The sequence below is a fragment of the Dreissena polymorpha genome, chromosome 16 (assembly GCF_020536995.1).
Source record: "Dreissena polymorpha isolate Duluth1 chromosome 16, UMN_Dpol_1.0, whole genome shotgun sequence".
Classification (NCBI taxonomy): Eukaryota; Metazoa; Mollusca; class Bivalvia; order Myida; family Dreissenidae; genus Dreissena; species Dreissena polymorpha.
In genome coordinates this window covers 1,450,126-1,477,458 of record NC_068370.1, presented here as the reverse complement: position 1 = coordinate 1,477,458, position 27,333 = coordinate 1,450,126, and the positions used below count along the sequence as shown (strand labels likewise).

Genomic DNA, 27,333 nt, shown 5'->3' with positions numbered 1-27,333 from the left:
TTCTAGACACCTGGAGACAACTGAGGACGACACATACAATTAAGTAAATAATAAAACAACTAATAAGCATCCTATGGAGGCGGATGATATCTTACTTAAAAGTCAACAGATAAGTTGAGGCTAAAAATCGTATTTTATAAAGGAATATAATTGCATCTCTGTCCAATTAGTGTCTTGCAAGCGATTGTTTATTTCAAATGTAGTATGTGCTGTGATAGAAACCAACTTTGCGCATAAATTATTAAGTTATTTAATAACGTGCCTTGAACGTTTTCTCGTCTGTGAAAGTTTAAACTTGTATTATACTGTGAAAAGCACCCATAGTACTTCACCGATGTTATTTCTATTTAATTTTAGTAATTTACACTATTTCAATTTAGAACGTTTTTTTTATAATTTTATTTTATTTTGTATGTTTGTTACAACAATATATTTAAAAAGAAAATTAATACATTAATTATCTAAAAAAAGTCAAAAGGTTGAACACAAAATAATTTATTTAATACATCAAAAAATGAATGAATGAATAAATGGCTGGCATGGCTGGCTGGCTGGCTGGCTGGCTGGAATGGAGGGAGGGAGGGAGGGGAGGGAGGGAGGGAGGGAGGGAGGGAGGGAGGGAGGGAGGGAGGGAGAGAGGAAGGAAGGAAGGAAGGGAGGGAGGGAGGGAGGGAGGGAGGAAGGAAGGAAGTAAGGAATGGAGGGAGGAGGGTGTGAGTGGGAGGGAGGGATGGAGGGAGGGACGGAAGGAAGGGACGGAGGGGAGGAACGGAGGGAGGGAACGGAGGGAGGAACGGAGGGAGGAACGGAGGGCGGAACGGAGGGAGGAACGGAGGAGGAGGAACGGAGGGAGGAACGGAGGGCGGAACGGAGGGAGGGACGGAGGGTGGGACGGAGGGAGGGAACGGAGAGAGGGGCGGAGGGATGGACGGAGGGACGGAGGGACGGAGGGAGGGAGAGAGAGGGAGGGAGGGAGGGAGGAAGGAAGGGAGGAAGGAAGGGAGGGAGGGAGGGAGGGAGGGAGGGAGGGAGGGAGGGAGGGAGGGAGGGAGGGAGGGAGGGAGGGAGGGAGGGAGGGAGGGAGGGAGGGAGGGAGGGAGGGAGGGAGGGAGGGAGGGAGGGAGGGAGGGAGGGAAGAACAAACGAACGAACTCATGAACAAACGAACGAACCAATGAACAAACGCACGAACGCACAAAGTAACGGAAAAAAACGGACGGACGAAGGGATGGAAAGAATAATGAATGAATGAACGAATAAATAATTAAATAAAAACAAAAAACAAAACAAAAATGTTTAAAACATAAATACATAAATGAATGAATAAAAGCATGAACGAACGAACGAATGAATGATCGAACGAACGAACAAACGAAAAAAAGAATTAAACAAAGACCTAAATCAAAAAAGAACGAAATAACAAAAGAACAAACAAACGAACAAACAAACGAACGATCCGAGGAACGAACCAAAGAACGAACGAACCTACCAACTAACAAACAATAAACAAACGCACGAACGCACAAACGAACAAACAAACGGATGGACGAACTGACGGACGGATGGAAGGATAAATGAATTAATTAATTAATAATGAGATAAATAGATGGGTAAATAATTAAAAAAAAATACGTTCATACTTTTTGTTTGTTATTATTTTTGCTATTGCATACTTAAATATAATTTAACTACATGTATCAACAAATGCATAGTGTTTTTCAATATTATAAATCTTTATGTTATGCTTTCTGGTGGTTTATAGAGAAATATCAGTGAATTAAAACGGATAATTTCACGGTTTCAAACAGTGAAAATTATCAGTGAAAATTATCGATAATTTTCATTGTTTACTGTGAAATGACGTCATTTTCTCGACGAAATGACGTCATTATCTCAGCGAAATTCTTTAGTTAAACTCTTTAACAATGTATGTAAACGGTGAAAATAAGCATACAATAAAAAGAAAATTTGTTGGATTCGGTGGAATATCGATTTTAATTCACTCGTGATCATAAAAAATATATATTTTCTATGATCACTCGTGAATTAAAATCGATAATCCACCGAATCCAACAAATATCCTCTATATTGTACATTTCACAGGTATTACAAATAAACCACGCGGTAACAAGATAGATTCACTTTAGCATTTATTATATTCAATCTTAAAATGTTCTAAATTCCTTGAATAAAATAAATATTTGCATTCCATATTTCACATATTTATTAAGTTCAAGATCTTAAAGGGCGTTTTTCTTCATTATTTTCAATAAATAATCGAGAGATCGAGATACCGTGACCTAATCCCTTTTCCTTCGTTATCTATAAATAAACTATTTATTTATAGATCTTTTATCCAGGTTATCTACAGGCTAACCCCATACCAAATGGTATGATGGTAATACCATTGCCTGTCCGTACAGGCTAACTCCGTAAACCTAAGGCCTGTTGAACAGACTAACTCGAGTCGTATCGGGTGGATAAGCGCAAATGGTCATTTTTAGCTCGTCTGTTTTCGGAGAAAATCCGAGGTATTGTCGTAGCCAGGTCGTCGTCCGCCGTCCGCCGGCGTCGTGCTAAAACTTTTTTGCTCTAAAATCAAAGCACTCACATACACTCACATACAACTTTGAAACGTCATATGCAGATGCACCTTGATGAGTTCTACACGCTACACCCATTTTTGGGTCACTAGTTAAGAGGTCAAGGTCATTGCGACCTCTAAAAAAATCTGACAAGCTTGCATTTATAAAAAAATGCACCCGTAGCCGAGCGTTGGCACCCGTTATGCGGTGCTCTTGTTAAATAGCTGTACCCGAATATAGGCTCGTTCACTCCGAAACTTTATTTTAAAGCATGGTTTATTCCCCAAAAATAAATATCATCCTTAAAATTGTATTTTCCTGCCGCTTTCTTAAACCATGTGCAAATTATCCCCCAAAGTGGTTTACAATTTGCTGTTGTTTTCCAAAGTCAAGGCAGGGTCCGACTCCCCAATCCAAATAAATAACCCACGGGGTATACATTTGTGCCTCGCTCTGTGAAAAGGGCGTTTAATGCATACAAGTGCGTTAAGTGTCGTCCCAGATAAGCCTGTGCTGTCCGCACACGCTAATCGGGGACGACACTTTCCGCTTTTATGATATTTTTTCGTTGAAAGAAAGTCTTTTCTTAGCTAAAATCCAGTTAAGGCGGAAAGTGTCATCCCTAAAAGCCTGTGCGGACTGCACAGTCTAATATGGGACGACACTTTTCGAACATGAATTAAACTCCATTTTCTCAGAACGCGACTCATTTGTTTTTCGGTTTGAAAACGTCTGACATCTTCACTGGAAAATGGGAAAATAGCTGAAGGTGGGTTTTGAACTGAGATACATGTCACAACCGTAAGACAAATATTGTTTGATAACGCCGTACAGTGTGCTGACGGCTTAATGTCTTCAAGGAAAAGTGGATTGTTTGGGTTCCATACTCCCCGAACGGATAAAAATAATATACATGTAGTTAAGTTGCATAACGAACAGTTAAAAGTGTAACCGTTGTTAGGCATTATGCTATGATATAGCATATATGTTTGTTTACGTTGTCATCATATAAGGATACAAGTACATACTTAAGAGGTCTGATATAAGGTTTAAAGGTACCGTCAACCACGACGACGAAGAACACAAAAGTTGTAAAATACCGTATTTTTTACAATTATTATTTTATATTGATTAAAATATCACGACTGGTATATTACATTTCTTGAAAAAAGTTGTTAAGTTTTCATATTTTCAGTATATTCGGTAATAAACTTTACTGGGTACCGGCACCAGGTAACTACCACTTAACGCCAGAAGATTGGTCATCATCATCATCACGTGGTAAACCCAGGAATGCAAATTGGGCATGTGAAGTGAATTGTATGTATTTTATATATAAAATGATCAATCTACTTGCGTTATGTACAGTGTGTATATCGTTATGTCACATATTTTCGCGATGTACTTTCGATTTCACGTCGCGACATTTTATTACCGAATATATTGAAAATATGAACTTTTTTCAAGTAATGTAATTTACCAGTCGTGATATTTTAATCAATTTAAACTAATAATTGAAAAAAATACGGTATTTTAGAACTTGTGTTTTTCCGTCATTCGTGGTTGACGGTACCTTTAATAACTTTGATGTAATGCTTCTTATCGCAAAGAATGATCCTCGTTTCTAAAAATGATAAGGCATCTTTTTAAAATGACCTCGCAAAACATTTTGGTGGAAAAGCACAACACAACTGCCCACAGGGAAGATATTTTCCAAGGTAATATTGAAATATGGAGAAATACATGATCATTTGATACACATTATCGTATCTTTTTTTAAGGGGGGGGGGGGGGGGGGGCTACAGTTAGTCCCTGCTAAAGAAGGAAACAGAGATTATACAGTTTGTGTTTCTAAAATTCACTTACGCGATATCTCGTGGCTGAACACATTTCTTCCATTGAATTCAATAGTCAGACGGAAGCCAATGTGTAAGGGCAAGTAGGTGAGGCTGATGCATCCTGAAATGACGTCACAATGAGTGTAAAATGATGTCACAAAAATAAAATGATTTAACAAGTTTTACTGCTTATCAAAAGAAAATAACGTTTCAACTTAAATATAACCATTATATACACAGCGGATAATAATTACAAGTGATGTTTAAGGCAAATCATTAATTTATGATGAAGCCTTTAAAATTTAAAACATGAATTTTGGCGATGTCTTTTACATAACAACATGAAAATTGTGAACGCTTCCATTATTTTGGACTAAAGAAGTATATCAGATGACAAACTAGTTTCCTAGGGATAGAAACAAGGAATGTCTCAATAACATCTTCGATTTCGCAATGTAACCATACACACGAACAATATAATGATGTATATTTCGTATTTCTTACCCGTGAATTTTAAAGACCTCCGGAAAACCCTGAAACTTAGCCTTACGCAGCACCTACAGGTGTAGTGTCGGCATTGGCATGATACACCACGTAGATTTGCGAGGTCGATGTCTGAAAACAAGACACAAATTGTTCGGACTGTTTAATACCATCGTTTTGATTTTAGTTTATTACCTTAAAAAAGGTTTACGCAGGAAACGAGGTTGCTACTACTACTACTTTCTATTACTACTTACTACTACTACTCCTACTACTACTATTACACTACTTACTACTTACTACTTATACTACTACTACTACTTACTACTACTACTACTAACTTCTCCTTACTTACTACTACTACTACTTCTTACTACTACTACTACTTCCTACTACTACTATCTACTACCCAGCTACTACTACTACTACTACTATACTACTTACTACTACTACTACTACTACTACTACTAGACTACTCTACTACTACTAACTTACTACTACACAACTACTACTATACTACTATACTCCTACTACTACTACTACTACTACTACTACTACTACTACTATTACTACTACTACTACTACTACTACAACTACTACTACTACTACTACTACTTCTACTACTATAATTATTATTTCTACTACAAATACTGTTTTATTTGCCGATACACCAATCATCGAATATAAGCTCAATATTGAATTAATTAAATACCTGAACCATCATCGGAGAAGGTGATTCCCAACTGTCCAATTAAGGCAATGACGTCAAGCTCGTCATCCTGGTTTCCCGGGAGAAAGATAACGTCATCATCCTTCTGAATGACGTCATTTACGTAGTAGTCTTCAGTTTGAACTTCTCAAAATAATAATCAAAACGTTTTAATATCGATTAGCAAACGAACATTCATCGTAATTTATTTGACGCGTAAAATCAAGCGTCATAAGAATAGTTACCGTGAATGTGCGCTGATTGAGCATTTAAACAGTCTATTTCAATACCAATCATGAGAATTTTATTTGCTTACATGTTTACAATAACAATAGGTGAATCTACTTTTTAAATGACTGCACGTTAAATATATTTAAAAGCATTCTACAATGGCAAACTACAGGAGCCACCTATGCCATAAAAGAGAGGTTTTACTGGCATTAAATAATGTTTGAGTAATTCAATTACATACTTCACAAATGCAATATCTATAAAATTGATATTTCAGTTCCTTAGTTACCAGCTCCATATTTAATCGCCAACTCGAGGAAGTCCTTGTTGGTGATGCAAGTGACATCACGCGTTGCTAAAAAACCAACTCCGACGAGAAAGGAGAAATAAAACACGGGCGACATTTCCGGTCTGTTCGACTGCAACAAAATTAAACGTGAGTGCAATCGCCATTGGAATGATTGTAAGTAAATAAAAAACAGTCGACTTTCCTATAAATGGAAGTTTGGCTTCATAGTGTACTCATTTAAAACAAATACCGGTGCTTGATTTCAATTAATTCGTCTAAAAAATGTTAGATATTAATATAAAGGACTTTGGTATCAACATTAAGGTTAAACATCAAACTAATAATTGTCATTATTTTTTTTTAACTTCAGCGTTTTATGTTATTCATTGTTTATGAAATTGAAATGTTGAGCAGTTCAATATATGTTCTTGCTTTTGATATCAAATATATCCATACATACAACATATTTAAATATAAATTATTAATGACAATTTATTTTGCTTCATTAGTATTTTATTTAGTGGACAAGCGCTAGGAAACCAAAAACTCATATGCTGGAACTTTCTGATTTAGGCAGGTACGAAATTTAGGAGGTAATTTTACTAGATCTCAAATACATAAAAAATATATTTATTATTGAAATATTCCGCTTTCTATTGGGGCGAAATATAACGGTTGGTATAGTTCAATGGAATTGTTTGCCTTTTAAAAATCGCGATATTGTAAGCTGAATACAAATAAACATATTTAACAGCTTTCAAATTGGGGAAATTAAATCTGCTGATTCGCGTGTCCCACTTCATTAAACATTGTTTCAAAATATGAACAATTTTGATCTCCCAAGAAAAATAAAGTTAACACGCAATTGGTTCGCAAATATTTCTGACACTTCTTCAGATCCCAACTTATACCTATCTTGAGACATATGCCTTTGTATCAGCACGCAATACCCCCCCCCAGTTTTTATCTTGAAAATTATCCCACTTTTCTTCTACCTGTCCTATACAGAGACATCATGAAAACTGTCTTGTTTGATTTACTTAAAATATTTCTAAAACACAAATCTTTCAAATAACATATTAATATATTATCTTAATGAAGAAAGCACCAATAAATGGCAAGCAAATAATATAGTGTCCACTCACCTCTTATAAGCAAGAAGTTCTCTACAGGCGATGAACAAAGGAATGTCGCTGGACATCGTCTTTTATAGCTAAATAACGGAAGAGAAATATAATTTATAAGTTAGGTTGATAATTGTTTGGATCTGAGTACATAATTTAAATTGAATTGATATTCGAGTAATGAGTAAGATGTATATCTTTGCCGGACTTCGGTCTTGCTTGTTTGCTATGTCAGGAACACAAACAAAAGATCACTTCCTTCTTACGTTAAGTAGTAAACGGCTGTTCATATCCGTGTCATTCTAAGTAACAAATTGACAGAACACTCGCGCCCTTTCTTTGGTCAGATATGAAAGAGTGGAAATCAAGAGATCCGCGATGTTATATCTAAAACTTGAATCGGGCTGATTGAAAACATGGATAATCTTAATTGGAATCACAACTGTTTGTCTCGTAAATGGTCGAATGTATATCAACATTACCAAGAAGTTATTGCTGGCAAAGTTTTGTTTGATTTTGACACTAGGATAAGAGCTTGAAATCAGATTTGAAATAATGTGTATATACAATAAATGAGACAGTTCTGTATGTTCGACAGTATTTGTTTGTAAAACTTTCCATTCTTCTCTAAACGGTGATGGGGGACGTTATCATTGACTAGGTTATAGGTCAAAGGGCGGAACAGTTTTATTTTGTAATGTTCAGTTCCGTTTTTATCGAGAGAAGAAACAAGGTGGAGAGGAGGGACACTTGCCTACGATGGCATTTGGAATCGTACTATAGACACACGCGGCCAGTCCGGGACTCAAACCCGGGACTCTCCCGACTGAGCTAACCAGGCCGCCACACAACATCTTCCCTAACGTGACCAAGTTCAGACCGTGACATACACCCCATTTGAATATGTATTCGTCCATGAACACATGGATTCGGGGTGATATATAATTAACCATGGGCCTCCGTAGGAGTATACACAGGTAACGTCACGGTCCACGTTGGGCGCCAAATGTCACAGGGTGAGTTAATTGTGCGGCCAGTCCGGGACTCGATTCCGGGACTCCTCGCTAACAGGGCGAGTGCTCTCCCGACTGAGCTAACCAGGCCGCCACACAAATTCTTCCCGAACGTGACCAAGTTAAGATCGTTACATACATATGATTGTTAAACAATATAACATGTTACTATAATATCAATACAAATGACAGTTCACTGGATTAATTCAGTTACGTCATGAATGACGAAATAATGTGGAAAGTGATGAGGTTTTAAGCAATATTACATTACATCTAAATGCAATAACACGAGTACATTAAAAAAAGGGACGGAAAATTCTGTTTCAGGGCCACTATGATGGTATTTCAAAGCAATATCACACGATTAATTGACAGCTCAAAACATTACAATCGCATTTAAGATATACACATACACACAAGTCACCTTCATTTATCCACACAGGTTTATTTGTTTTAATGCGTGCTCACCCGTACAAAGAGCTCCCGCATAGGGAGCTAAATGTTATTTCAAGTGAAATCACTTCTTTTTTAAATCTTTTTCTTACTACTTGACGTTTTAACTTAAACATTATTTTCCAAGTTGATAATGCATTAAATGCTTGCATTAGTTTTACTTTTGTTACAAATGCTTAATTCTGAACCGCAATACGCGGAGGCTCAATGGCTAATGTGATTGTATACTAACATCAAATTATGGCGGTATGTTAAACTTTAAAAATCGTGTATTTAAGGTCTAAGAATTAATAAAATGTACAGTCAAACCTGTGAACAGCGGCCAGTCAAAGGAAGTGGCTGCAGTCATGTGACCGCTGAATGCAGGGGGGCGCTATAGTCAGGTGACCACAGTTTAGTTTGTTGACAAGATGATAGTATCATTCTTATTCACAGAAACATACACAAAAAGCTAATTAAAAGTTATTTGTACACACACGTACAAAAACAGCATTTTCATTCAAACAGCCACAAAAGCATAGCAGAATCAAATTCAATTAGTCAAATGTGTACATTGTTTTATGACATATCTGTAAAACCTTCATATAAACATTGCAATTGCATGTCTGTTTTGTTCACCAATCCTTGCATCGCCTGCATATAACAACACTCGCTAGTTAACTGCTTTTGTAAACACCATATCAGCACTAAAGATCTCTGTAATTTGTCAAGGGCTCTTTCTATGGCTTTATAACCTCGGCCGTCAATTGCTACCAATACACATTGTTAATGTTACTTTCACATGTATCATGCAATCAACATTAAGCTTCTCCCGTCGAGTGCTTGCTATAACTTATTAAACAATTATCCGATAAACTATTGTATCATGTCAAATTGACATGTACGCTAGAAAGCTCAAAGGCAGTTTTTTAACCGCAAAATACGGGTAAACACAAACGCCGTCAGATGTAAAAGACAACAGTACAGGTTGATTTGAGTTTTAATTTACGTTCGCTCCTCGTAATGACTGCTTCGTGACCGCTTTACACATGTGAAAATTGTTTTCGGAGTAAAATAAACTGACCGTCAGTCGCTTTAGCTAGGTGACCGTTAACGAAAGTGTTATATAGAATGATTTTCGTGCGCGGGATCAGAATGTCCGCTATAGCCAGGTGATCGCTATACTCATGCGACAGCTTAGTCAGACGTATAATGCTTATAACAAGCATGACATAACATTTCACTTAATGCAAAAATAGCATTAAGAATACCTGAGATTGCACAATTAATAAATTAATAAGCAAAAATGGACTTGGTAGGTTAATTAGCCAAGAAAGGGTTTCAAAACATCAAACTGGACAATCAGATTATTGCAGCAATAATAATACCTTGAACAAAATACTGACCAATCTGTTAATAATGCCATTCGCCAAACCAGTCTGGTGGGCGATGTTGTCGTATGGGTCTGCCGGATGGAGGACCGTCCTGACCAGACGGATTACTGCTAGAACAAACTGGACTGCCTACAGGAGTGGAGTGAATGAAGGTAATTTAGGGGGTTGTTTCACAGAGAGGACTTGGCTGTGAAACAGAATCAGTAGCGGGAGACGGAGAAATGGTACGGGCACTGATGCTGGTCACTGGTCCTCAAGTAACAGACGTATATGCGTTTGTTTTATCGCTAATTGGCTTCGATAAAATAAAAGTATAATAACCTTATGATTCAGTAATTTCAAAGTAAACAAGTTAAAATACGAGCAAGAAGGACACATTTTACAGAATCCTACCTTGATCTGTCTGCAGAGTAAATGCCTTTGACTGTTATTTAACTGCTGGTCTTGACAATATTAAATAAAAATATGCAGAGCGCATACAGTTAAGATATATTGCGTATACAACTTAGATATGTGACATTTTTATCATTTCAAATATATATATAAGGATATCCATTCACATTTTGTAATAACATCTTTACTTAGTGTTAAGTTAGGTTAGCCATTGAACTGGTTAAAACCCCATTGCCTTGGATTGACCATGCCGTAGAGGGTGGGCCTAATATAATCAATTTTACCATATTTAATTACATTTACTTCCTGTTTTCTATTATACTAGATGTCAAAATACACTTTTCTCCTGATATTGCATCTGGAGTTTCAATTAACGTTTAACTTTTTAACTATCTTTATGTGTACTTTAAAATTCGTGCACACCTCAGGCCTCTAGCCATTGCAATATATTGTATGTATTGTTGTATTGAATATAGTGGCCGTTGGTCGTTATGGACAGGTGACCGTTATTCCCAAGTGTAATATAGAGTGATTTTCGTCGAGGGTAATCCAGACTTTCCGTTGTCTGCAGGTGACCGTTATTCTCAGGTGACCGTTAGGTCAGTTTCGACTGTAATTGTAAAATGGTTTCTTCCTTGTGGTTTGCAAAAAGCACTCAAGACTTGACATGTATGTCTTTCATGTTGCATTCTACAGATATTCATGTAATACGACAACACATGTAGCCGTTATTATAATTTATATTTAAATTCGCAAAAATCTAGCATAATTTAACACATAATTATTATCCGTAAAAACTATTTGAAATGGCAAATTAATTGTTCTTTGTTAATCTCAACAATAGTATGCTAGCAGTTTGAATAAGACTTATGCAAGCTTCAATATAGTGCAATATATTACTTTATGTGATTTCCAATATATTACAATACGGTTAAAGCCATATTGTTGCAGGTCTATTAAAGTTACCATGCAACAAACACTCCCGTTATCTATTTTTTCGACATCTCTTGCAGCGTGTCTTCTATAAATCATATAAACCATTGTGGAATTCTTATTTAATTTGATTGCGTGTTGTAAATGGCATAGTATCAATCCAATAAACTGTCATCTTAATGTTTTATGTCCCTAATCAATCCTATAACAATGTCCATAAAATATAAGAGCTGCCTTCATACAAACGCTTTATGATTCTTAACAATCTCATCACTGTGTTAAAATAATGTAGAAAAGTAATTATCCAATATATACTAATCAAATTATATTCAAATTAAACTGATATTATTTTTTTTTGGAATACTATCTATACAAAAATATAGTATCTTAATTATACCACGTTCGATGGAAACCATTACCTCTTCATTAAGATGTTCAACTATCACAAACTATCTCTTTGGGCATTATTATTTCTAATTAATACAACGTTTAATATCCGTGTCATTCTACGTGGAAAATCAATCTAGAGCGCACTTGAAGTGATATTATTATCTGATATGTGAATTTAAGCTTTGATTGATCATAGATCCGCGATGTTGTCTTGAAAGCCCGGTCATGAGTGTTTAAGTGTTTGAAAATCGGACCTTTTCTCTTGATGACAAAGATTTTCATCGCCGCCGTAGAACGGCGGGTTTCGTGATGATGCGATGGAAGTTCATCTTAGATTGATATTTGATAAATAATGTGCTTAATAAGCTAGGTCTGTGTTTGACTGACATTGTTTAACATCCCCAATGCTACTCATTGACCGGTCAATGCGATCAAATTTTATTTATTTATTTACATTTTCTTTCACATGAGTAACTTATTTGTAACATTTAAGGTAAGATTAAAAACTAAAGTAAACCAATAGACCAATTATCAAGCAGAATAGTTACTCAAACTAAGTTTCTTCACAACGCTTACGCTGTTGTAGCATGCACCACACGCCCTATAGCAACATATCACATATAAGCAAAGTGGAACTCCATTTGAATCAACAGGACACACATACAATATTAACATCACTACGGGGAAATTGTTGTATGACAAATGTCGGAATGCCCAATAATAAGACAAACTACAAAATAACACGTCAAAAGGATGAGAGTCAACTAGGCTTAAATGGGTTAATGGGCCATTCCAATCTGGTTTCACGCAGGCATGCTTCAAAATACATCTGTTGTATGACTGTTGTTTCTGCATTATTGAAATGTCAATTAAAGGCTATTTAATTTAGAATTTATTGCAAATCATGCAGACGGCTTACATTCAACATCTCAATTAATGTTCAGGTAAGTTGGGGATTATATCGAAAGCGAGATATTCACTCGTTGACAGTATGATAGCTCAAGAAGCATTTCTTTAGAATTTCTTCTTTGCCGATTTAAATAAACGTTTGCGCGTTCTGATGAAATTAGCATGCTCTTTCAATGGCTTGGTTATCTATGGATGCATCGCCATCTTTAAATCAATTCATTTGACCATAAAATGTCTACACAGCTGCTGGCAATATTTGAAATCGGTTTTTAATTATTCGTTACTGACTGGATTAGAGGATAACTTAAGCGCTATTTATAACGTTATTTTTAGTGAAAGTAAACAAAAAAATGAATATCTATTTTAAAAAATCATTACATAAAAAAATATACATTAAAAAAGCATAAATAAACGAGTTATCTTATACCTGTTTAGATTTCGGAGACACTGTTATTAAAAGGACCTGTTGAAATAGATAACTACATTCTATTTAACTAGTACCATTTTATTAATTAGTAGCTCTCAGCCCAAAAAGAAACTAAGAGCTTTAAGATGTTACGACAACTTGTTGATTTCGCACGGTCTAATCAGGGACGAAATTTTTCGCCTTAACTGGGTTTTCGTAACATTGAGACTTTCTTTAAACGAAAACTACCATGAAAGCGGAAATTAAGTGTCCTCCCTGATCAACCTGTACGGACTGAAAACCATAATAAAAGTACTTTGTTTATTTAACAATTTATATGTTGTCAAGAAATGTTAAATGTGTCGTTGATGATATCGTTAATTGTATCTATATTTTCAACAATAATTGGCTATTTGTGAAACAAAAGATGATATCTGGAGTTGTCAGATACAGCCGTGATGCTGCTACTATCTCCTTCATCAGGTGGGTCCATATTTATCGGACGTTTCGGCACTGTCCCACTACGTCCTCCTATGGTGTGCCGACCGGAAGTGATCAATTTCCGGCCAGGAGATAGTAAGCTTCCGCTACACTTCCTCATCTGCCAGGTCTCGGTGGCCAGTCCCTAGTCGACAGCCCTGTGTCCCCCTATCCACTTCTCCTCTCTCTTCCGCCATAGCCACAAGGAAGCAGACTCTGTTTCACGTGCAACAACCGATATGGCCCGTTTCCGGACCTGTCCTGTAACCCCCAGTCTGCTGAAAGTGCGCCACAGTGATTGTGCTGGGAAACCTCTGCAGCCCACCTCCACTGGAAAACACCATGCCTTCCAGCCTTTCTCTGTGCAGGTATCTGTGAGGGCCTGGTACTTTTCGCGCTTCCGTTCGAAGCTCTCTTCAATCCGCTCCTCCCATGGTACTGTGAGCTCCACCATCACAACCTGTTTTGATGCAGCTGACCACAGTACTATGTCGGGTCTCTGGTTTGTCACGGTGATCTCCTGTGGAAACTTGAGCTGTTTCTTCAAGTCTGCTTCCATTCTCCAATCTGTTGCCGTTCCAAGAATCCCACATGCGCGTTTGGCCTTTGCCCCTTCTTCTCCGGCTCTGACAAAGGAAATGAATGAGGGGCCTTTGTTGGTCATCTTCTGCGCTTTTCGTGCTTGATCTAGATGATCGGCGATTGAAGCAAGAACCCTGTCGTGACGCCATCTGTATCGACCATCAGACAGGGCTGTCCTGCATGAGCTCAAGAACATGATCCAGATTCGCTGGTCTTCCACAGAGCTTGAAATCTGGCTTTTCGGCAAGACCCCAAGTCACTAGGTTTGTTGGACTTGGCAGCACGTCGTAGACAGACTTGAGCAAGAAACTAAGTCTGTCGCTTTCCATGGTCCAGATCGCATTCCATGTAAGCTTTCTCTGGGGTACTCCCTCCCAGTTCAGCCATTTTCCCTGTTTCCGTAGGGTAACAGCTCTGGTGAGCCTGGATTCTTCCTCCATTCGGCGAATCTCTTCCTGCACTTGGGTGCGTCGGTCTTTTGCACTGGCTTTGCTCCACTGCGAACGGGTGACGCATCCGAAGCCTAGTCGCCCGTGTGCAACATTACCGACAATGTCGCTGTGCCGAAGACGAGCCTCAGCCTCTTCAACTGCCTTGTCGGCCCTCCACTTTCCCCCGGTGTTGACCTGCACTCCTGCTTCTCTAACCTTCTCATCTCTACTGTCTCGTAGCATAATGACTTTCCGAGCCTTTGTGACCTTGTATTCCTCCGTCAGTGATCTGAGAGGTATCTGCAGCTTGCTGCCTGTGCAGTACAAACCGAGGCTGGTGAAACTCTTTGGCACCCCCATCCACCTCCTGAGGAATGAATTTATTGTCCTTTCCATTGCTTCCACTGTTGATGACGGTACACTGTACACCAGCAGCGGCCACAATAGGCGTGGTAGGATGCCATGTTGGTAAATCCAGGCCTTGAATTTTCCTGGCAGACCACACTTGTCCACATCTTTCAACCAGTTCTCCATTTGCACTACCGTGTCTTTGATACTCTGTTTATCATTGAGTGAGTCTCGAAACCACTTCCCGAGGCACTTCACTGGTTGCTCCTTAACAGTAGGGATGAGCTGATCTTTGATTCTATATCTTGCACTCTCTTGAATCTTTCCTTTCCTCAAAACCATGCTCCTTGATTTCTGGGGTTTGAACTTCATTCTGGCCCACTCGATAAGTTCGCCAATGTCTTGCAGCATCCACCTTCCCTCGACGTACGACTTTGCTGTAATAGTCATATCGTCCATAAATGCCCTCGTTGGTGGTTGGATACACCCCGAAGTCATTTTGGGTCCTCTTGATGGCTTCTCCGCTGACTTCACTATCAGATTCATGGCTGCTGCGAACAGCACCACTGAAATTGTGCACCCGGTAACGATGCCTACTTCAAGTCTCTGCCAGTCAGTGGTTATTGCCCTTGTTGAAAATCTCATGATGAAGCCGTCGAAATAGTGCCGCAACATCTGCCGAAATCGAACGGGTACATGATACAATTGTAGAGTCTTTTGTATCATCTGATGCGGAACATACAATTGCCATAGCAACTCTTTTGTCATGTAACAGTATTCAACCAACCTGTAAGCGTGTATGTTGTGTACCGGATACACGCGTCTTTTATTATTAGTTTGTATTACAGACAGACGGACAGACAGACAGACAGACAGACAGACAGACAGACAGACAGACAGACAGACAGACAGACAGACAGACAGACAGACAGACAGACAGACAGACAGACAGACAGACAGACAGACAGACAGACAGACAGACAGACAGACAGACAGACAGACAGACAGACAGACAGACAGACAGACAGACAGACAGACAGACAGACAGACAGACAGACAGACAGACAGACAGACAGACAGACAGACAGACAGACAGACAGACAGACAGACAGACAGACAGACAGACAGACAGACAGACAGACAGACAGACAGACAGACAGACAGACAGACAGACAGACAGACATGAGAAGAAACGGCTCTAAACATAAAATTGTTAAGTCTATTGGTGTCCATGTTTGAGAGTCTAATCCAATGGGTGATAACGGCCTTCCACTGTTTTACTATTGGTGACGTTATCCAATGTCCCTGTTCACAGCGGCGTTTGGTGTGTACTTCCCGACCCCCAGGAAAAAGCGGGCAGCTCTATGTTGGACTGCATTAATGCGCGAGAACTCTCTTAATAATCAGCATAAGAAACATCAGCATTTAAATCATCATCATTATAATTATCAGCATAAATACACCATAGTCTGCAGTAGGATAATAATCTTCAGCATCAAAAGAATCACTCTAATAATAATCATTATCATCATTAAGCATTTAACGTAAAACAGTATTTTAATGTTAAGCATTTAACATATAACAGTAGTATCCACTGTTAAATAGAATAACTATTTTATATTGATTGCTCATAAGTTACACGATTATACCATTTTTAAGTTTACATACCGTTCGTCGATCACAACGGGCGGTTGCACTTCGGCTCTTGTCAAATCAAACGGCTCGAACTCGGACGTTCGGGTGAGCGCTATGTCTTCTGATGCTGACACGTCGGACAATCCGAAATCGTGCGAAATGTCGAACCGTTGAAGCAAAGCAGGATCCTCGGATGTCTGAGCATACAACGAATAAACAACTTAAATGTATTAATGTCAAAAATAATGCCACTGTTTTATATTACTTTACTTACGATTTACGATTAACACAAAGAAAAACCATTTAGCACAGCATGATAAAGAGCTAGTCCGTTTAATAGATGATATCAAAATGATTAAGAATACCAATGAAAACTATCTTTGAACTTGTTTATGCTTGTGAAACTGTTAAAACCTGAATATACTTCATATTTATAACAATTATATCGGAGAAGTAACTAGTACCTCAAGCATAGTCGACTGCGCGACATTTTCTAAGTTTAGGCTGATGTTTAGGCTGATGTCAGGTGTTGTAGGGCGGTTGCGGCAGTCATTGCAGATGAAGGTAAGAACAATATCCCCCCTCTTTGCACTAAAATATTCTGTCGCGGATATGCCTACAAAGTGTTTGCAAAATTCGTCATAAATTTACAACATAACCTAATTGATTAATAACTAACTTGACGATGTTCACACATCGATAATGCATTAAACAGACGTTGTTTTCTTTAATTACTCCGACCCCGTCAATCATTATCGAATGAAGCCATTGTCTAGCACACTCGCACCTATGCCCGGTTTTATGATCTTTATCAGGTTGTTAAATACATGTGTGGTGTGTATTCGGGTTAACAGGTAACACAAATTTAGATTTATGTTGATAAATCCGTAAACTTTCAACTGACAATGAACTGACAATAAAATAAATTTAAAAAATTGCAAATGATAACCATGACAATAAAATAAATTAAAATTTTTATTTGACGGTACAGTTTAAAAACAAAAAATAAAGGCGAGTATCAATTTCATTATACAATATAATTTATTAAGAAAGATACTTTTGAAAAGAAAGGAATTCTAAAATTTCAGTCGACGATTAAAGTTTGTCATAACGATTTTTAAATGTCTCAAATTAGCCATACGCATAAATAAACATTTACTATACACTCGAAACAAGATTTTTATTTTGCAATTGCTATATTTTCATAACGAGTGCGAATTTTCCATTCTGAAACACAACAAAGATCACAAAATACATGGCGAACAGTCCTCGCTTAAAAATTTTGCACCGAGTAAAGTCGAGTTTTAGATCAATACATTAATTTACTATAATTACATAATACATAATTTACTGCACACAAGTTGTTCATTTTATTAATAATTCAATTACATCAATAATTCTGTCGCGGATATGCATACAACGTGTTTGCAAATTTCGTCATAAATTACGTTACAACATAACCTATTAAATTGATTTATGAATTGACACTAATGAACGAAACAGTTATTGTTTCATAGACACTTATCAATTTATTTTCATAACCAATCAAACTATCATTTTTTATTCTTATTGAGCATACACTTGTTCACACATCGTTAATGCATTAAACAGATGTTGTTTTCTTTAATTACTCCGACCCCGTCATTCATTATCGAATGAAGCCATTGTCTAGCACACTCGCACCTATGCCGGGTTTTATGATCTTTATAAGGTTGTTAAATACATGTGTAGAGTGTATTCGGATCAACAGGTAACAAAAAAGGTAGATTTATGTTGATAAATCCGTAAACTTTGAACTGACAATAAAATAAAAATTTGCAAATTATAACCATGACAATAAAATAAATTAAAAATTTGGCAAATTAGACCCATTTTCCAGCTTACTTAGGAAAAATAATTTATTTGTCGAAAATCTTAGCTAATCAGTTGGCATTGACACTAACCTGTATTGTCCTCTTAATGTTTTATATAATCATAATTATGAAAAATGTAAATATTGGATGACACTATAATAATAATAAACTCCATATAATTCATTAATTACTACGACCCCGTCTTTCATTATCGAGTCACCAGATTAACAAATAGTAATTAATGAGGCCATTAGATTTAATCACGTTTGCATTACATGTCTCAGTTCTCATTTTAAAAGCATTATTACAATATTTCACGAGAAGATTTTGAATTTTATTGTTAGCATTATTATTTGTTACCAAAAGTATGCATACCAGGTCATCTGTAATAGAATTTGTTAGATTTTCTAATATTGGTATATTGGTATGTGTATAAACGCAACATATGTAGATGACAAATTGTTTAATCTGTCGAAAATCTTAGACTTTATATATTTAATAGAGTTTGCATAAACACTAACCTGTATTGCAGGTGCGATGCTGCCAGCGGTCACAAACGTCACATGTGATACCATGCTGCAGCGAGCTAACGACTTTCTTACAAAACACACACGTGTTCTCCTCCATCACAAAATCACAATGACGAGCACTTATACTTACACTGTTTATTATAATTTATTAAAGATAAACACATGTAACATCCAATATCATACCAAATTTCAAAGCAAAAATTCTAAAACTAGTAACCTAAGAATAACATAGACAGCACAATAATTTATGATACAAATGAACACAATAATTGCACTTATATAAGTATGTGCAATAATTGCTAAATTACCGACAAAAAACAACAACAATTACTCATCATTTACACCTTTAATCAAACGCAATATTTAGCAAACAGACCGACAATCGATTCAATTAAAAGCCGGCACAATTTAACAATTTAAACAATTACATACATTGGTAACAATTTGTAAAACGATAATTGTTTTCAATTAATGTCATTTAATCATCCATAATCAAAAGCAATACAATGAAACAAACCGACAACACAATATATCATTTTAAATCATACACCCGCTTCAAATAGGTGTAATAAAATAAAGGGCCGAATAAGCCTGGTCGATTTGGGGCCGAAAGAGCTTGGGGCCGAAAAAGCCTGAAATTTCGGTCTGGGCCGAAAGAGCTTGGGGCCGAAAGAGCCTGCTACCGTTGAGAAAGAGGTTAAACAAAGTCGTTGAAACCAAACAGCCTTGCTTCAATCCCGATTTTTCGTCAAACCATTCCGAAGTGTAATCATTTACATTACATGTATTGTTATCATGGTGGCCGTTATTATGTACAGTGTTCAGTCATAAAATGTGCAGACAAGTGTCAGTCCTTATTGTTTAAGCCTAAACAGAAGGCGCAATCGCCAGACATTTGATCGTACAAATTGTGTTTTGCAATTAACAGAAGATTCGTTTGTTAACTTCAGACAGGCTAACATTTGTGTAGCTTTTAAACGCACATTGAAGGCTTGATTACCCACGCAAAGAAGCTTCCGGGGAAAGGATAAACATTCCACGCAAAGAAGCTTCCGGGGAAAGGATAAACATTAGAGTAGGGGGAACAACTCGGGTGATGTTCGGTGTGGGCAACGACGAGTTTTGAATCGTTTTAAGATTGTAGGTCACAACAAAGACCATTCGGTACCCCTCGCAGATTATCATAATCGGACTTATCCGATGTTTGACGGAACGGGCCGAGAATGTGCGATTGAACAAAGACTGGTGTAATGTGACGTCATTAAATGGGTCGAAGTAGTCCGGCTAGTATGGTAATACGGAATTGGAAACAGCGAGTAGCGTAATACGGGATTTTTTATTTCAACGTTTGATACAACCTGTATTTTGTTAAAAGCATTAAACAGGTATATAATAAAAAATATTTCTTTTTTCGGTGCGTTTAATGTGACGTCATTAAATGGGTCGAAGTAGTCCGGCTAGTATGGTAATACGGAATTGGAAACAGCGAGTAGCGTAATACGGAATTTTTTTATTTCACCGATTGATACAACCTGTATTTTGTTAAAAGCATTAAACAGGTATATAATAAACAACGTTTTGTGATTCGAGTGCTCTGATTACTGTTGTGTAACCATCATTGTGCTACCCACGATGCAACAGTAATTCCAAAACAAAATGGCGGTTAGAAAAGAACGCCGAAGTACAGTTATTCATCTAATTTAATAAAAGTTCGCACAATGAGGAAATCAAATAGGTGTGATGCGATCTTTCAGTTTCAATGTACACACATGATTGCAATTTTACAATTTTATGTCTCTATCGTGAATTGCAATTGTTAAAATTAAGGTTAAACTAAGCGTGGAGTGTACCGTTAACTTCTGAATCATTGTCAAACTCAAAGTAACCCATTTACTTTACTGGCCACACGGTTATATAATACTGTGACAAGTTTACGGTTAAACCAAATACATCATTATTATTTAAACGGTCCAGATAAGGAATCTAAGTGAATGATGTAAATACTCTTATTTGACTTTCCGCTTACTAATAACACACACTGATCAAGGTAAAACAGTACTTTAATAATTAAAATATAACATCGTATTTCACTGAGAGTTCGTCCTTTGTTCGGCGTTCCGTCTGCGCATGCTCCCAACGCGCTTCCGCCAGGTCACACACAACAGTCCAGCAGGTCAGCCACAACACTCCCCCCGTCTTTATTGTTGGAGCCGCTTCCCGGAACCCGGTACCTCCGCCGCAGGTAATAGTCGGCCATCTGCTGGGTGTTGTTGTTCGTGCCCATCCTGGATCGCCAAACTGGCATACGTTGAGGACCATCAATTACTAGGGTTGATCTACAGGGCAACCTGCCCTGTGGGGATCTCACCAAACAGGTTGACGGCGTTTCTTGTAGTGATCTCCAGGATATGCTGCGTCGTCACCCCTCGAAGTCCCGCCAACATCGCCGCCACATCCCCAACAACATGCATTATCGCCCTGTGACTCTTCAGGTGATCTTACACTTACACTTGCACAGAAAATCACTTCGGGTGTGAAAGCACAAATCTGGAAAGCCGCGTTACTTTGCCCTATTTCCATAGTTCTAGAATTGTCAAACTGACATTTGGGAAAGTCATGGTTCGAAACTACATTGCCCTGGTTACAGGCTTCTGCTGGATTCTTGTTGCCACCACCTGGCATGAATGAGTGATCGTCTCGCCCCCCAGGATCCCAGGGATATGATCCTAGCTGATCAGCTGTCTCTTGTCTATTGGAAACGTCATAAACTGACTGAACGTTCTCCACTTCCGTGCCATCCGACGGTGTACTTGAGCAAACTGCTCCTTCGATGCGAACTGATTGCTCATGTTCTGACATTGTTGGGTCACCCCTCGTTTGGAAACTGCCCTGCTCTACTAGGCCAATGGCGTCGTCGACGTCTTCTGTGAATGCAGCCCACTGATCATGTGCACGGGCACAGTAGTGACAACCACCACAAGGCAAGTCGGCAGGTATTATTCCTGCAAGATACGAAGGACATGGACTCAATGTGTCTGGAAGACGTGATAACGCGTCAGCATTTCCATGATTTTTTCCAGGTCGGTGTTGCACGATCATGTGGTACTGTGCCAATTCTTCCATCCAACGGGCCAACTGTCCTTGTGGCTCTTTGAAGCGCAATAGCCATGTAAGACTTGAATGATCACTTCGGACAGTAAAGACTTTACCTAACAGGTAATATCTAAACTGCCTAGTAAACCGTACAATGCTAAGAAGCTCTTTTCTGGTGGTGCAATATCTTCTCTGTTCAGATGTCAGTGAGAAACTACTGTAGGCAATCACTTTTTCCACACCGCCTTGAACTTGACTGAGTACGCCACCAATGGCTGTGTTGGACGCGTCAGTATCAAGGATATATGGGTCTTGGTGATTCGGAAGACCTAATACAGGCGCCTTGATCATGGCACCCCGTAACATCTCAAATGTCTTTTGCTGATCTTCACCCCATTTGAACAGGTTCCTGCCGGTCAGTGCATACAAGGGCTGTGCTAAACTAGCAAAGTCTTGAATAAATGACCGGTGATAGTTCACAAATCCCAAAAACCGTTCAACGTCTTTTGAGCAATTTGGGATTGGCCAATCTGCAACCGTTTGAATGTCTTTTTCCGACAGAGCCATATCTTTTCCATTAATAATGCGTCCAAGGAACTCGACCTCCGGTTGGAAGAAAATACACTTCTTCGGTTTAAGCTTTAAACCATGCAGACGGAAACGGGATAGAGCATCCGCTAGGTTTTTCAAATGTTCATCAAACGTCTTTCCCAGGACCAGTACATCGTCGAGGAAGGCTAAGACCGTTTTCCATGTCAACCCACGCAATATAAGGTTAACAACCCTTGCAAAAGTGGCGGGGGCATTTGTCAACCCAAAACCCATGCGCACATGTTGGAAAAGTCCATATTTTGTTATGAACGCAGTCTTCTTCCTGTCCTCCGGGCTGATTTGCACCTGCCAATAGGCGGCATTTGCATCCAACTTGGAGAACCAGATGTTTCCGGCCAACGCATCGAGACAGTCCTCAACCAGAGGCAAAGGAAACGTATCTTTCACAGTGACATTATTCAGCGCTCTGTAATCGATACACCACCGGACCGACCCATCACGTTTTCTTATTAACACCGGTGCTGATGCCCACTCCGAAGAACTTTCCTGGATGACGCCCGCATCTAACATTTTCTTCAAATGAGCCTCTTCCTCCCCTGCAAAACATGCTGGGGTTCGCCGCATTCTTTGTTTGATCGGTTTGGCCTCACCCGTATCTATAGTGTGTTCAATGGCGGTGAAACTTCCTAAATCGAACTCATCTCTTGCAAACACATCTGCGTAGTTGCATAGTAACTTGGCGAGTGCTCCGGCTTGTTCATCCGTCAACTTCCCTATCGACGCTTTGTACACTTCCTGCAGATGGTCAGGAACGACTTCTTTTTCCTTCTTTTGCTGTTCCGACTCACCATGGCAACCTGCCACGGTCTCCGGTTCTCTGGTTTTACTCAGCGACCCTTTCAGCTGATCTGACCCCACCTGGCAACCTGCCACCGTCTCCGGTTCTCTGGTCGACCTTTTCTGCCAAACCGACTCCACCTGGCAACCTGCCACGGTCTCCGGTTCTCTGGATTGACTGGTCGACCCGGCACAGGACAATCCCAACGGATTTCTATTATATTCCGCTGTTAAACGGTGGTCTACTTCAGCTACAGGATGTATCTTGATGCCATCATCTGTCGTTGCTTGGAAATCGCCTTCCTGAAGAACCTCTTCAAATTCATAGGCGTTCCCCACTACCACGTTTTTCTTGATAGTCTTAAACTGGTCAGTTGGGTTCACAAAACACACTACTGGGACTTCATTAGCGTCCCGAACAACTTTTGGCACCAATACCTGCAAGTTGTTCACTGGTTCAATGTAATATGCCCCCAACGTTCCCTCCAGTTTACAGGGGACCCTGACCACTGAATTTGGCGGTACCACTGTTCTTTTAGACATGATGATCCTTGCAACCACCGGTTTGTCCCTAAATGTTGTGTTTAAAGGTATACTTTCGCCATTGACCAATAGGCAGTCTGTGTGCAAATCAATCAATGCCTTGAAGTGCCGCAGCAGGTCATGTCCCAGCAACATCTCATCGCTGATTGGCGCAACGCATATCCCTTCCCTGGAAGACTGTTTTCCCAGCTGTACATGGATAGGCTGTGTCACAAATCCCTTCAGAATAGAATTCTTATCAGCAAGCTGCATGTTGATATCCTTGACCTTGCCTGGTTTCCGCTTTAACCGGTCATAAACTTCTGAAGACAGTATGGATATATCCGCTCCAGAGTCTACCCGAGCCCTAACCTGCCGGTCTCCCACCAACATATTCACATAAGACGACCCTGCCGTCACGACCTTGACTGCTATCGTCTCCCCTCCACTTGCTGATCCGGATTTGTCTCCTTTTTCAGCCGCCAATCCAGATGAAGTCTCCTGCTGCACTTCAACCGGCGCTAACAAATGGCCTCGTTCTACATCGGGCTGCGGTGCCTGGCCTACGCCACCGGCCCCTTGGAGTTTAAAGGCTTCTGTGGACTCCTTTCAACCACTTGACCTCCAGACTTTTGTTTAAGGGATTCCTGATACTCCCTACAGTCTCTTTTCATATGGCCCCTGCCATTACAATGAAAACATCTAAAGGTCTTCTGTGGGAACTTCCTGTCCTTGTTACTTGTTGAACTGTTTGATGCTAAACTAGCTTCAAACTTACAAGTTAACTGCTCAATCGCCTTTTCCAGACTCTCCATTCTCACGTCTGCCGGGGACTGAACCGCATTGACTGTGACTTCTTGGTCATATTTCCTGACCTTCTTGCCATCAACCACTTGCGAAACATACTGATGATGTCGTACCAGATCAAGAGCATGTTGAATCGTTCGTGGTCGTTCGAAGCAGGCGTGCTTTCCCGCTTCCCTGTCAATACAACCTTGACAGAACCTAGAAACTGCCTCCCGTTGACCAAACTGATCTGGAAGGTCCCTAAAAGCAGGCGTTGCCAGAGTTAACACTCTATCCGCCCAATCTTCTAAGGATTCCCCCGGCTGCTGTGTAGCCTGCTGGAATTTGGCTCTACTGGTTTCGGGTAGTTCCTTGGAACCAAAGCGCCCTTCCATCTTTCTCATAATGTCACGGAAAGAAAAACTTTCTCCCATGCGCGTCTCAATGGTAAAGTAGTCCAGAGCCTTTCCTTCTAAGCACCAGTTGAGGTAATCCCGGCATTCATGGTCAGACCATTTGTACACCTTTCTGTAGCTGTCAAACTTCTGTTTGAATGACAGCCAACTGGTACGTCCATCATATCGTAGGTTCTTCGGCATCTTCTTGGGATCACCATGGACTCTAGAGTGGTAATCATCCTCCGATAAACTACCAGATTCTGAAGTCGACCGATAGTAGAACCTGGATCCTGATGACCTTGACCTACGGCGACCATGCCCATGACGATGACTCCTCCTTGCTTTACCACTGTGTCTCGACCCCGATTTTGAACTTGAGTCGCTGGAGTGGTTCCTGCGCTTTGACCTCCCACCGGATGGAGCATGACTTTGGCGGGTATGTTTGCGAACCGACCGTCTGTCATCGCAGTCGCTGTCATCGTCTTCCCTTGATAAACTATCATGGGAACGGCGATACCTAACATGGCCAGATGTCCTGTATTTTTTACCTTTGGACTGCCTTTCATCGCGCTTGCGTAATGACCGTTTGTCATCACAGTCATTTCCGGAGCCGCTGCTGGCGTCTTCCCTTGATAAACTATCATGACTCCTCCTTGCTTTACCACCGTGTCTCGACCCCGATCTTGAACTTGAGTCGCTGGAGTGGTTCCTGCGCTTTGACCTCCCACCGGATGGAGCATGACTTTGGCGGGTATGTTTGCGAACCGACCGTCTGTCATCGCAGTCGCTGTCGTCGTCTTCCCTTGATAAACTATCGTGGGAATGGCGACGCCTTAAATGGCCAGATGTCTTGGATTTTTTACCTTTACGCCATTTCTCTGCTCGCACCCGTGAATGACCCTCGGAGTCACTAGTCTCGTGTTTCTTGAATCTCGCACCGCTTTGTCGCTCCAAGGGCTTACATGGTTTGTCATCTTTCTTCGGCTGCAAAGTGTCAACATTTTTCAGATTAGGCTTCTGTTCGACTTGCTGCTGGCCTTTCTCTAATTTGGTGGCAGCGCATGTGCTTTTAAGCCTTGCTGCAACATCCAGTTTGGCTGTACCTGGGGACTGGACCTGTACACTTGCTGGTAGTGAGAGAGCAAACTGCTCAACCTCTGCAAACTGCTCGCTAAGGTCATCTGAAACGACTAAACTGAAATCCTGCTCTGCCTCTGGAAACTCCACAAGCTGCAGCACATGACTGGGGACAGTTCTTCCCAATGCTAATGACAATAACTTTGGTGTCATAGTCCCATATTTTTCCCTTAATCGAACAATAACCTTTGCAGTCTTTTGTCCCACCCCCGGAATTGCACGTAACTCTGCCTCTGATGCAGTATTAATTCGAACAACCATTTTTAATTATTTTAAGAACTAGATGAAACAAGCACGGGTGTGTTGCAAGTCTAATTAAACGATACAGAGTTGTGTTATGTATATATTGTACTCTTTAGTTTCAATCTGAAGTTACCAAAATAGTATAAACAATGTATTAAAACCAAGTTTTTATTTATTATTTTTTATTTTATTTTTAATAACAATGTTAGCAAATGTTCTCTTGTCCAATTAATTAATGGCAACAAAAGCCCACCATACTATACATACCAACCAAACTGGTTAGACGTATATGAGCAGCCGCGTTCCAAGCACCTCCCTCCTTCTTATCACTGTAGTAGAGCCCCTTGTTGCAAACTGCAACACCTCTTTGCACCTCCGCAACCTACGATGGCTAGAAGATTCCTTGCACAAACTGCGCAGCACCCCTGTGTACCACCGCAAACTGCGATAGTTCTAGTGCACCCTGAATCCCGGTGTTTTCCGCAATTAACCTCGTCGCCAATGATGTAAATACTCTTATTTGACTTTCCGCTTACTAATAACACACACTGATCAAGGTAAAACAGTACTTTAATAATTAAAATATAACATCGTATTTCACTGAGAGTTCGTCCTTTGTTCGGCGTTCCGTCTGCGCATGCTCCCAACGCGCTTCCGCCAGGTCACACACAACAGTCCAGCAGGTCAGCCACAACATGAAGAAGGTCTGTCCGGTTTGCGCATTGATTAGTCCATGCGCTTTTCTACTTGGCCATTTTAGGGAAAAAATGCAATTTC

At 39.6% G+C, this 27,333-nt stretch overlaps 3 protein-coding genes across 6 annotated transcripts in view; 1 reads left to right on the top strand and 2 right to left on the bottom strand.

The window, feature by feature from the left end:
- The window catches only part of LOC127862565 (uncharacterized), a 293,520-nt gene that overhangs the window by 118,704 nt on the left and 147,483 nt on the right, over nt 1–27,333 (top strand). For 3 of the 4 annotated variants that reach the window (XM_052401743.1, XM_052401746.1, XM_052401742.1), the window contains exon 1: nt 20,548–20,723. The exons of the other annotated variant lie outside the window; for it this stretch is intronic. The gene's annotated coding sequence lies outside the window, so the exon portion shown is untranslated. Of the gene's footprint in view, nt 1–20,547; nt 20,724–27,333 lie in introns of those variants that run through there. 4 annotated transcript variants of the gene reach the window in all.
- On the bottom strand, nt 14,353–19,085 carry LOC127862712 (uncharacterized). The gene is made up of 3 exons (XM_052401971.1): nt 18,980–19,085; nt 17,070–17,221; nt 14,353–15,645 (listed from the first exon to the last, which is right to left on the bottom strand). The coding sequence occupies exons 1-3, from the start codon at nt 19,083–19,085 to the stop codon at nt 14,353–14,355; spliced, it is 1,551 nt and encodes a 516-aa protein (XP_052257931.1).
- LOC127862564 (uncharacterized) lies at nt 24,556–27,194 on the bottom strand. Its single transcript, XM_052401741.1, has 2 exons — nt 25,898–27,194; nt 24,556–25,582 (listed from the first exon to the last, which is right to left on the bottom strand). The coding sequence occupies exons 1-2, from the start codon at nt 26,572–26,574 to the stop codon at nt 24,556–24,558; spliced, it is 1,704 nt and encodes a 567-aa protein (XP_052257701.1). The 5' UTR covers nt 26,575–27,194.